At 31.9% G+C, this 12642-nt stretch overlaps 1 protein-coding gene across 5 annotated transcripts in view; it reads left to right on the top strand.

The window, feature by feature from the left end:
- The window catches only part of LOC117232936 (protein kinase C and casein kinase substrate in neurons protein 1), a 57367-nt gene that overhangs the window by 44041 nt on the left and 684 nt on the right, over positions 1 to 12642 (top strand). For 2 of the 5 annotated variants that reach the window (XM_033492729.1, XM_033492730.1), the window contains exons 2-8: positions 3406 to 3797; positions 4089 to 4277; positions 6359 to 6379; positions 8809 to 9035; positions 9293 to 9413; positions 9943 to 10053; positions 12240 to 12406. In XM_033492729.1, the coding sequence (XP_033348620.1) occupies positions 3435 to 3797; positions 4089 to 4277; positions 6359 to 6379; positions 8809 to 9035; positions 9293 to 9413; positions 9943 to 10053; positions 12240 to 12406 (1199 nt within the window). In that variant the 5' untranslated portion in view covers positions 3406 to 3434. Of the gene's footprint in view, positions 1 to 3405; positions 3798 to 4088; positions 4278 to 6358; positions 6380 to 7078; positions 7091 to 8808; positions 9036 to 9292; positions 9414 to 9942; positions 10054 to 12239; positions 12407 to 12642 lie in introns of all 5 variants that reach the window. The other 3 variants (XM_033492731.1, XM_033492732.1, XM_033492733.1) reach the window with 3 other exon arrangements.

Here is a 12642-nt window from a genome sequence, read left to right as displayed (position 1 = left end):
CCGGTCGGTAGAATTTTTAATTATTAATGTATTATATCTGACTAAAACTTAGTTATTTTATCACGATTTCTGGAATTTCTATTTTACTTTAGAATCGGAAAATAGTATTTTTAATTTAGCTTTCAGTTATTCGATTCCTGTTTGAATAGGAATTTCTAAATTTTTTTAAATCGTTTTATTAATTAGAATAAATGGTATCCAGTTGAAGGTTTCTAATTTATTTTAATATAATTTTTGAAATTTCTTTGTTATTTTAAAAACAGCTTTTCTCTATTTATGTCGGTCAGATTTTCTAATTAAAGGAAGTAGATAATATTTTCGAACAAATTGTTTTATACTCAGAATAATCTTACTTCAAGATTAATAAATTAATCTATTCACAGCTCGGCTCATTCAGTTATCCTAACTTATGTTACGAATTATTACAATCGAGTTGATAACGCTATGAATTATTGAATAAGGTTGAAGTTATAAATATTACAATGAACTTGAATCATGGGATTTCGATCCACCAGAATTCGACTTTTTCAGCATCTGGATTATCCCAGCTCCTACCGTTCAAGGTTCTCGTTATGTAATCTACGATTGTGAAATATATTGGCGTTTATAAATAGAAAATGTAATGGACGAAATAATTTTTCTTTCCAGTATAAATACCCAAAAAGTTAAAATAATAAAACATCTGTAAAATATATAAATCTATAAAGATATAAAAATTTGTTTGTTACTAACACCTGGTCTATTCTTGATCGTCAAATTGTATCAGTAATTTTATTCTATCAATTAATATTTTTCACTATTGCCATAATTGAACAAAATTCGAAAGAAATTTACAATTTATTGTTATACAATTTCTTATTATTATTGCTATACTACAATTTCTTTATCCAATATTCAAACAATTAAAGTGTACTGTTAAAATGGAATAAATTGGTACATGGAATAATTTTCGCTAATTACCTAAATAAATGGTTCTTTAATTGCTTCAAAATTATTCTTATCGCACGATTATACGTTTCACCTGGTGATCCAATCGTGAATCGTAACAACTTAAATGAGAAGAACGAAAGATCTAAATGTATTTCATGCAGATTGTTATAACTGTTATGTATGTATAGTGCTCGCGTAACATAGTAATGTAGTAATTCTGCTCGACTCCGGTATTGATGCAATGTGTCCTCATTAACAACCGCTTTGTTTCAATGAAAGTGCTGAGCTTGCAATCCAAACATCTTGATTGCGTCGCGTTCACAAAACGTTGCACTCTCAAATTTATAATTCCATGAAATTGATATTCGAGACGTAATTCTTATGAGAATACTCTAAGATAATTTATTATCGCCTGGAGAAGATCAAATTTTTTATTCCAGTAAACACTCTCACGCGCGACGATTATTACACAGAAAAGATTACATGAATTAAAATACACCAATATGTATTTCTATATTCTAAATTAATATTTAAATATAACTAAATGTACAAAGCAAAATAAAATCTTCTAGAATTTAATGGTCGAATAAGAGGGAAAAAAAACTAATATCAAGGTAACAGGAACACGTGAATTATTTTTTTGTACCATTGAAAGTTTCGAATTAAACACGCTCCTTGAATCGTGTTTTTATAGAAAGTATTTCTGATTAATGACAAGTGCGCTAAAGACTTTATTGCTTTGTGCGTCAAAAACTGTTTTCTACGTATTAGCAGTTAAGTGGACTAAGAAAAAGACAATTAAGACGTCGATGATTACGTTATTACATTCGCGGTAAAACAGCTGGTATGTTAATAAATCATTTTTATAGAACGATTTATAAAATAATCGATCTCGGTCAAGGGAGAGTATCGTATAGATGAATTGAATTATTTCATTCTATCAATCAACAGATTTTTGATTCGTTAGTAAAGTCAACATTTGGCAAACCAAGTATTTCTATGAAAGGAAATTATGTCAGATTTATTTATGAAATATCATTATTCATTTAATTATTAAATGAAATTACTCAATTTGATTCGATTACAAGAGAACATAAATTCGTATCTACGATTTTCATGGATTAAAGAAACAATGATACACGGCTGCAATAAAATGAACTTACAATGTACAACTGCTACAGGACAGTTCAATTATGGAAACCATAAAGTTTTGTCAGTACAACCACAATTGTGTACGGTGCGAAATCAAATTTGCATGTGTGCCAGATTTAGGAGATGCAACGAGTCCAACAAGCTATTCCAACTAATTGTCACTGTTATCCTACTGTTGACCTAATCAGACTCCATCTCCCTCCATATACGTATACAAGTAGACACAATTCCAATGAAATACAATGGAAGAGCTCAGAAGAAAAAATAACAATGTTTGTCGCTTTCTAGGAAATCTTCTAGTATGTTTAATTTCTGTTCAGTACATTTCAATTTCTTGTGACGAAATATGCATCATATTACACTATTTCTATAAATGTATCAATAATTATTACATCATAAAGGAATTATATTTGAATCACGAAATTATAGAACCTTAGAATTATAGAACCTGTTTTTGTAGAATTATTTCATTTTCATTTGACTATATAAGCCAGAACATAAATCATGTTTCATCATACCAATTCCATGAAAAAGTCAAAAGTTTGACGAGGATCGTGCTTATTATGAACCTCTCGATCGTAACCAACTTTATACACATTACTAAGTTACCTTTGCATTCTTAACGAATATTGCAGTTTAACGATCTCCAGTTACCACGCAACATCGTGCGTTATATCGTGAAAGTTAATCGAACGATGGCTCCAATATGATTCAAAGAGAAGAGAATTTCGAAACAGACTGCTATTTGTCGTACATGTAATCTTCACTCTGCTATAGTCCCGTAATCGAAAGAAATAGCATAGCATCGTGGACAAAGATTTGTAACGATCGTTCTTAATTGGATATCAAATCAGGACAGTCGATGTGCATATAATCTAGTTAGCTATTTGGCTTATGTTATTTACGGTGATAATCCACGGATAGAAATTTACAATCGTTCGTGTATCAGCTGTTAATGCTACAAGAGAATGATGATATAGAGACAGTATATAAAAATGATTAGTCAGAATAGAACATTGTAATTAAAATCGCTTAAATATTATATTTAAATATTAAAACGAGTATTTATGTCTTGCTTATATTTTGCATACTTCTATATATTCCGTATATATTTGCATATTACAATTTTTCATAAATACATAAACATCCGCAGTCTAATAATTACTCAATTCATATTTCACGCGATAAACTAAATACTATAATAAATATGATAAATAACAAATCACAATACATGTCATGAATTATTAATTTATATTTCATTATGATTTCTGTCCATACAAATGAATATCCATGATAATATTTTCATTTAATTCTTGATTACAGGTGAAAGGAATTTCTCGACTTAGGCTAAGATGTCACATCACAGCGACGACAACATGCTGATAGCAACCTCGGACTCTTTCTGGGAGCCAGGTAACTATAAACGAACGACCAAGAGGATCGAGGATGGCCATAAGCTCTGCGACAGTTTAATAGCTCTAGTCCAAGAAAGAGCAGAGATTGAGAAAAGTTACGCGAAAGCGTTGAAAAATTGGTCGAAAAATTGGAACGACAAGATCGAAAAAGGACCGGAATATGGAACCACCGAGGCTGCTTGGAAAGGAGTTCTCGTTGAATCGGAGAGGCTGTGCGATCTCCACCTCAGGGTCAAAGAGAATCTCTGTAACGACATCATTCACCAAGTGAAAACGTGGCAGAAAGAGACCTATCACAAAGTACGTGCTCTTTTCTTGTGAATAATCTCTGACATATCGAGATGAAAGTCTATGTTTCCTTTTCTCTTCCCTTTCTTTTCTTTTTTCGTTTGCTTTTTCTTTGTGTTAAATGTTTGATTAGTGGATCGGTATTTTGGAACAATGTTGAATAAATCAACATTTAACCTTAAACTTTCACATTTCTTTCTCCGTTTTATCTTTATTTTACTATCTTTACAAATAATTCTTTCCCCACGTAGGTTTTCATAATAATTAATAAATTGCACACTTGGATGTGGTTCGAAATTGCAGTCAATGATGACGTTGAAAGAGCGAAAGGAGATGGAGGACGCGTTCAAAAAGGCGCAGAAACCATGGGCGAAGCTTTTGCAGAAGGTTGAAAAAGCAAAGTCCGAGTACCACAACAGTTGCAAAACCGAACGAACCGCGGCGAACATGGAAAGGAACGCATCGGCGGACAGTTCGCTTTCCCCTGACCAGGTAAAACGATAGTCGTCCTCTCTATGTCGATTACAGTAATGAACAGTTACATCATTCTCACTCGTACGTTATCGACGACTAGCGCAATCGTTACGTTACATATTTGAATCACAGCGATTGTCATCGTGTTCGCTTTCAAAAGGTACTTTTCGACCACTCATTGTAATGTATTGAAGAAAACAGAGTACTTTGAACGCTTCGTTCAAGTTAGAACGATTAAAATTATGACACTTGAACAAATGGTTGAGAGAATTGTTTACTATTCAGAATCATGTTCGACGGAAACTTGTAATTAAATGAATAATCATAATCAACATACAGTGTTTTCATCTTTAAATTTGTGACAATTATTTGAATATCCGTAGAAGTCATTGCATAAGTTATTGGAAAAATCTCCAGTCTTGTATGACTTGGAATTAAGTAAGAAGAAAGTTTTTTTATTATCTACATATTTGATTAAAAGTTTACATTAAACAATCTATTAGACGATCTGCATTTTAAAAACGAGGAAAAGTTTTCTTAATTAAAATTCTTTTACGCTGTGTTTCGTTTTCCTGGATATCCTGGATAGTTAGATAACAAAACGAGATGAAATCGAAGTTGAACTAATGGAAATTTCACAGTATTTAAATCGAACGATTCTAAAAATTAGGACGTAATTATCTTACATCTAATCTAATATTTAAAATATGTATAATTTCTATTAACGCTTCCACTAATGTTGGAGATATATATTTATATATATGTATATATGTCGGAGATGAAAGGATATCGAAGCCTTCCCTTTGGAACTTCGGGATAATCCCCTAACACCGTAATCTAGATTCTATCATAGGCGTAATTAAACAATTGTCGTCTTTCGATCCGATTGTATTTGTTTGAGATTTGTGATAGTGAGCTTGGGCTCGAGGCGACAGCCAGTCGCCGAACGTAGCCGCGGTCACGGGATGAACGCTTTGTCTAACAAAGGTACGGAGTAATTCTATAACTCTCCTTAAAAGAAATATCTGTAGCGGCACGCGACAGTAAACATTCCAACGGTTTCTGTCCCGTGGCTTGCGGATCCTATTCTTCGGATATGATGGTTACCAGATGCCGACGCGTCTCCACAGTACGTGATCAGCTAGCCCGAGAGCCGTTATCTAAGATCTAGTTACCTAAAGTCCTTCAAACAGACAAACAGTCTTTGTCCCAACTACGGGAAGATAGGAGAGACCTATTTTTCAACGAACGGCGTCTCCCACCAACAATTTTCCCTCGAGGGCGGGTATCATCTTTTTCTAACCACCGATATGGAGATTGACCAATTAGCAGCAACGTCAGTTTCCCTTACTTTCCGAACGTAGGATATCCCCGACGAATCCGATGATCTCGTGTCCTTAGACACACCCATCATAGTTTTCCTCTGGGGTATCACCGGGACGGAAAGTCATTCTCTCGTGAGGTCGTATTAGCGAGATACTTAGTGTCTGTACGCTCGATCGATATTCCACGTTTTAACAAAGAGTCCGACTTAGATATTGTGAGCATGTTCATCCATCATCCCGTTGACCGCGGATTCGTTATTGAACCTAAGATCATTGTCATTAGTTTCTCGAGTATCTAATTACCATGGTTGCTTGTCCAATTCTATAATAATCGTATTTGCACTAGTCAATGTCTTCTCTGTTGCATAACGACATCGTGTAGTCCGAACAAAGATTCGTTTCACGCCCCTAACTCTAATTCTAATGTAAACCCGACATATATAAATTACTCTGAGAGAATTTTACAAGCGATATCTTTTGACATAAAACGATTCTCCAACCACTTTAAGTAGCATATTATATTTTTTTAAAAATAAAATAGAAGATACATCCGTTGTTCTATATAGAAGGTATTACGTACAATTCTACGAAAATCAAATTTTTCTCTCTTCGAAGCGACGGTACTCTTGACAAAACATAACGCATACGTACGTACTGATACACAGTGTGTACTTACATGTGCGTAATACTAACATTTAGTATGTATCTCGATTACGCAATCGCGGCTGAATATAAAAGTAGATACTGTTGTTCTTTAGCAAGTATTATTTTCAGATGGCCCGAGGCTCTGAAAACGTATGTGAAACAAAAAAAAACATCTCGTGTTTTAATTTTTATCGAAAATCTGCATGTCGTGTTGTCTTGTGTCCTTGAGAATTATCGATATTTGTACTCTCTGTCTTTTCGCTTCCAAATTTTTCGTGAATGTCCGAATGATCCTTTTTTTCCTGCACGTTTCAGTCGTGGACTGTAAACTTCGTTAAATCTTTCAGCTGCATTATTAGATATTGATTGTGAAATTTGATGTTCAACAATTTTTACGTACAATACAGTTACACGAAATATTTACAATATAATTTTTTTGAATATTAAATATTAAGTAAAATAAATATTTAATATTTTATGAACAAGAGTAGATCGTAGAATTTTGTTAGTGCACAAAATTATTTTCCCTTATTTTGGGTTGCATCACTTTCTGTTATTTTTAAGAAGATTTCGAAACCTGTTTTGAAATGATATTTTTATAGAAATAAAATATCTGGAAAAAACGTTACTGTACGTCTCGAGTGTTATGAATTTGATAAATCGCCAAACGAGAGGCGATCTTCTGAAAAAACGACGTTTTTAGATGACAGTTTGTGGATGTGATGCATGGGGCCACAGAATGCGAAAATCCTTTAGGAAATCTAAAATAGGAGACGTTCAGCTTGTATGTATAATAATAATGCATGCAGCATGTATGTTTAATTAACATTCTCTCATTTTTCATTACAGAAAGCTCTGCTGGTAAGCAAAATCTGTTTCACGCTTTCTTCCGAGTAATAATTTTATCACGTAAACATCGAGCTTTTCAATGGTTATTGTTCTAAGATTCAAAATTCAATTTTTTAAATAATTCAAGATGAAAGTTTGAAAAAAATAGATTTTTTCTATATTATCTAGAATATTCTAAATTTGGAAAACTGAATTTTTAGATTTTTATACAATTTGACAAATTTGAAATCTATATTCAACAAATAATTTATTGCTTATCATTTAAAGAGTAAAGTTTATACCAAAATTCTAGATGACATTCTCATATGTTTGTATTTCAATTAGTAAAAGATGTAAAGAATAGACGGAAAGTAACGAAAGAATTAAAACACTATTAAGCAAAGTTTTAAATAGAAACTTTGCAATTTATCTTTTAGCGAAATCAAATATTATACATATAGAACAGAATTATAAATCCATGAATTCTTTCATATGTAATTCTGCAATTTACTTCGATAATTACTCGATGATTGCTCGTTATCTCTGTTTAGAAGTGAATTATAGTGGCCTAATACGTTACAACATAGAATTTGCTCTCTCTATCCCCTTTGTGCATAAATTTTTAAATCTTGTGAACCACTATGCTCTAATTGCTTGGCCAGTTACCTACCTTCTTCAATTGTAGATTTGTAATTTCCAAGAAACTATAAGTCAATCTATTAAATTATTTCATTCTCAAAATCAAATTATTAATTCTATATATATATAATGTAAAACTTTAAAGTTTTTACATATTATATATTAAACGTTCATTTTTTAAATTTCTTTTTTATTTATTATACGCTTCTTCTTCTTACTCTTACATCTATACATGTAAATGTTACACAACAAGAAGTTATGCTTACACGACTTACTCTTACATATCGTATTGTAATGAACTGTAAAGAATGTTTCTGAGGAGTACCATGAGGTAAGAAAACTAAAAAATACTGCTAATCATTATTATGCATGAGTCCAGATAGCATTCTGACTAACAATAATGTAAGCTTTTCAAGCTTCGTAGTAGTTGCGTTACTAGAAAAAAGAACAAGTTCAAGGATATTCTGTACAGTTCCTTACAGTATCTACAACTCCCATTTTACATTCTTTCACGCCAGATATATCTATTCTCTTTTTTTCTCAAATTTCGAAATTTTCTTATAAATATTTCACTTATAAATTTTATTTCTCTTCATTCATAACTACATTCAGAAGAAACTACTCCATACAGTATTTCTACACAAACCTTACAAAATACAAAATACACGATACAATAAATAACTAAAAACTTCTCGATCTGTTTTATTACAATACTTATAATACTTACTGTGTTACAACTTTATTGCACTAGTAAATCCTGTAGGTATTTGTTACGTAACTGCTAAACCTACATAGAAATCACGCTTACCTTTTCAAAGGTATTTTTTTGCCATCTCGATAGTGCGCTAGATAAGCTTGAGGGTAAAGAATTGGAATTATTATGATAAATAACAGAATATTATTCAGAACACGTTTCGACACTTATAACAATAATAATGCAATATTAATTAATCGCTTCGATATAAAATTAAGAACATTTTCTCTTCGTTATTTTTCTTTAGATTACCAACGTGTTGGGTTTGTACCAAGATCTTTACCTTCAATGTAGACGGTGAAATTATTAAATTAAAAATTGTGTATTTATCGTATGTCTTCTTCTATTTAATTAACAGGTGAAGAAAATGCAGGATAGGGTGCAGAAAACGAAGGAAGAGGTACAAAAAGCGAAAGAAAAATATGAAGCTGCGTTGCAAGAAATTAATCAGTATAACCCAAAATACATGGAAGATATGACACAAGTGTTCGAAAAGTGTCAAGAAATGGAGGCACAGCGGCTTCAATTCTTCAAGGATGTTCTCTTCGGCATTCACAAATGTCTCAATATATCTCAGGATCCAATGTAAATTACTTTTTGTTACTTTCGTTTATACTCTTCGATGAAAATTATTATTTTCGAGAGTGTGTTGTACAATGACTCGCGAAAGTATTTGAAGCATTTGAATTGAATAATTTATTTCAAGTATTTACATTACGAATACCTTTAAAGGCATTAAATCATGTGTTTTATAAATCTTCAAAATTTGCTAAATTATAAAGTGAGTTTATTTCTTTAGAAAGAAATTTAAAACAAAAGATTTGATTTCATTTGGTTTACAGACTTCCACAAATATACGAAGAATTCTATCATACAGTTAACAACGCGGACCATGAAAAAGATCTGAAATGGTGGTCGAACAATCACGGTGTAAATATGGCGATGAATTGGCCACAGTTCGAGGTAAGTCGACAAAATACAAATATACGCATTACAATAATTCTTTCTCATCGCATGTAAACTCTTGCTGATGGTTGAAGATCTGATGTTAGAAAATATAGCCGTAGCGTGTATTGAATATCGTTCTTGTTCTTTCCTTTTTATAACTGCATTAATATCGTCCATTAGTTATATTCTGTATGTCTGGATATTCTGTAGTATTTCATTCGAATTAATATAAATATCGCCAATCTGTTTCTGTACTCTACCGATGGAGAAACAAACCTGTCGTTATTTCGTGTGTCTGTTATAACTTCTAAAGACAGCAATTATTATGAGCTTCTTATTTTTATTCGTTAAATACCGCTCATAGGCATCTTTTTATTGGAAAAAGATTGAGGCACTCTGTGTAGCTTAGTATCGAATTTCTCTCAAAGCTTCCAATCAAAGAAAGAAAGAAATACAAAAATGAAATATATCCCCTGAGATTGAAATATTTTCTGGAATGCATGCATGTGATTGTTCTTTTTTTTTGGGCGTTGCTATTACGCAGGACTACACAGAGGAGTTCCGTGACATCACCAAGGGCTCAAAATCGAAGGAGGCTCTTCCGGCTGGCTCCATCACGCTCATCAATCAACGCCCGGTCGGCGAGGATGTGCATGTAAAGTTTTGTTACGTTTTACACTTATCCATTTGCTTATTCCTCGTTCACATGCTACTCAATGAGCGAAGATTCACACAAATACATATACGTATACGCACATAGAAAAAAGAAAATGAACTTTTTTTACTGATCAAGAACCACGAAATAGTGTCGTAACAGGCAAACACGACGAGGTCACCGAGGATGGGTTTCCTTTTTCAGCTTCTGGCTCGCCTAACTTAACTGAATTAACCGTAACCCGCTATGCGCTTGTTTTTGCACGTGATCGCAGATCTATATCGCGAATACACGCCGAGCATGTTTCCACTGTTCGATTCTGGAGCGAATTTGCAATAAGATTAATACGTTAACCGAGGAAGATGTCATTTGAATTTACTTGAAGTTACACGTTTCTTCCTTGTCTCCTCTGTAAAAAGAATTTTATTAAAACATGTCGACGCTTTCTAAGAAGCGTAATGAAAATATCCAGATGATCGTAAAGATCTAGCGGTGTAATGTCAGCAAGGTCGTTTCAAATCTCTTTATCTATTTATAATGCATGCCGATGACGCGAATCGAACGTGCATCCATTATGCAGGCGATCGTAAATGAGTAAGACCAGCAAACTGATACCGCGTGTCAAAATACAAAAGAAATTCCAATACTGTAAATGTTTATTCATTTGTAAGAAATTTAAAGGTGTACAAATACACAAAATATATAAAATATCCGAACTATAATATAAACAAATATATAAAAATACACAAGATTCATATGTATAAGATTTTTTTTAATGTTTAGGCTTGTAATTTGGATCTCCAAAAATTCGTAATAAAATGGAGAAAACATTAGAAAAACATACATGAAATTGGAACAAACAACAAAACAATTATGAAATTGGACATTCATATTTAAATTTACATAACTGCATAATGACCTCTTGTGATACTAATTGTAAATGTAACAATTTCTGCTAATTGATTTTAGTTATTTTGATTCGTCCATTGAAGAATACCTGTATTAAACACATTTATGAATGACAGACCTGTATAGTAAATTCGCTCTATATTTACTCGCACGTTTAACAAACACGATCATTAGTATACGTATTTATTTATTATTATTATATAGAGAGACGAAGCGTTAAAATAAACATGCTTGCAACCAGAAACCATGCGCACAGTTAATTCGCACGAAAAAATTGTCACAGCCGTAAGTGTGAATTACGTTCATCCATTGTAACAACGAATACGTATATTGCCACATTCGTTACCGCATGATGTATGACAACGATCTTTGTAGGTAATAGGTACCTGTGCGACGCAATTTAACTTCATTCCATTCCAACACGTTCGTTTTCGTTTCATCTTAAATTATACCACTTCTTTTTTCTTATTATGATACAACTTTTTATAACGTGATAATAAATTTTTATCATATGTGAAGCTTATACTCTTAAGCTTAAAAATAACAAATTAAAAATACTGCAAACAGGTATTATAATTGTATATATGTGCTTATCATATTAAATAATTAATAGATACACATAGCCTGACGAAAGTATTCAAACACCGTTTATGAATATATTATATGTATTGTACGAGACATCGTGAAATTTTATTGGCTCTCATTGATAAAGTTTAAAATGAATCTCGAAAGTATATGTAAAAATTAAAAGACATTTCGTACAATTATATGCATGCAGAATGCGCAAATATATATTTCGCAGAGATCATGAAAGTATCATAGTAAACAAAGTAATATGCTGATAAACGTGTCACAAATAATCGAACCGGTGACCTACCATAATGTGTCAGTAAGATGTGTCAAAAGAACAGACACAAATTCTATATGCGTTTTTAAATTCATTTCAAAATTAATATGATCGTGGTAATCGTCTCTTATTACTGTATTAATGAAAGTTCAAAATGGTTTACATAACAAACACAATCCGAACATAAAAATTTTCTATGGTAAATGTTCAAATACTTTCGTGAGTCGGTACAGAGATGAAAAATTTCTAGATATACTATAATTGGTTGCACGCATGATTTAGATAACATTATAAATATTTAATATACATATTTAAACTATAAAATTATATATACACAAAGTGTATATATATACACAAATGTAACTTTAAATTTTATAGTGTGATGTATATACAATGATGTAATAAATATAATGATCTTTCATTAACGTAGGAGTACCCACCAGTTAATAACAAATCAAAATCGAAGCCCAGTTCCCGGGTAATATCAACAGATGGAGGCCATGGAGATAGCAAAACCGACACGATGAATTCCAGCAAACACTCTTCAGAGAAAAACAATCATGATGGCAATGCTGTAAACAGGACCTCCACGATGACGTGAGCATTCAAAATAATTTCATAATAAGAATTAATAATAATAATATGTTTAATTCGATTTCTCTGTTTTAAATACAAAAAACTTCGTCTTTTATTCTTTAAATTGAAGATCTTCAAAACTATGTGTGTATTTCTAAACTTTTACTATTCTCTAATAATAATAATAATTCACTATTAGAAAAATCTTATTAAATCCTAGAATTTACATTTTTATACTGCTTTATATTTCACAAATA

This window comes from Bombus vosnesenskii, unplaced genomic scaffold (assembly GCF_011952255.1).
Source record: "Bombus vosnesenskii isolate JDL3184/JDL3185 unplaced genomic scaffold, Bvos_JDL3184-5_v1.1 scf7180000013294, whole genome shotgun sequence".
Taxonomy (NCBI): Eukaryota; Metazoa; Arthropoda; class Insecta; order Hymenoptera; family Apidae; genus Bombus; species Bombus vosnesenskii.
Note: the sequence above shows the minus strand (reverse complement) of the source record. Positions and strands in the feature narration are given on the sequence as shown.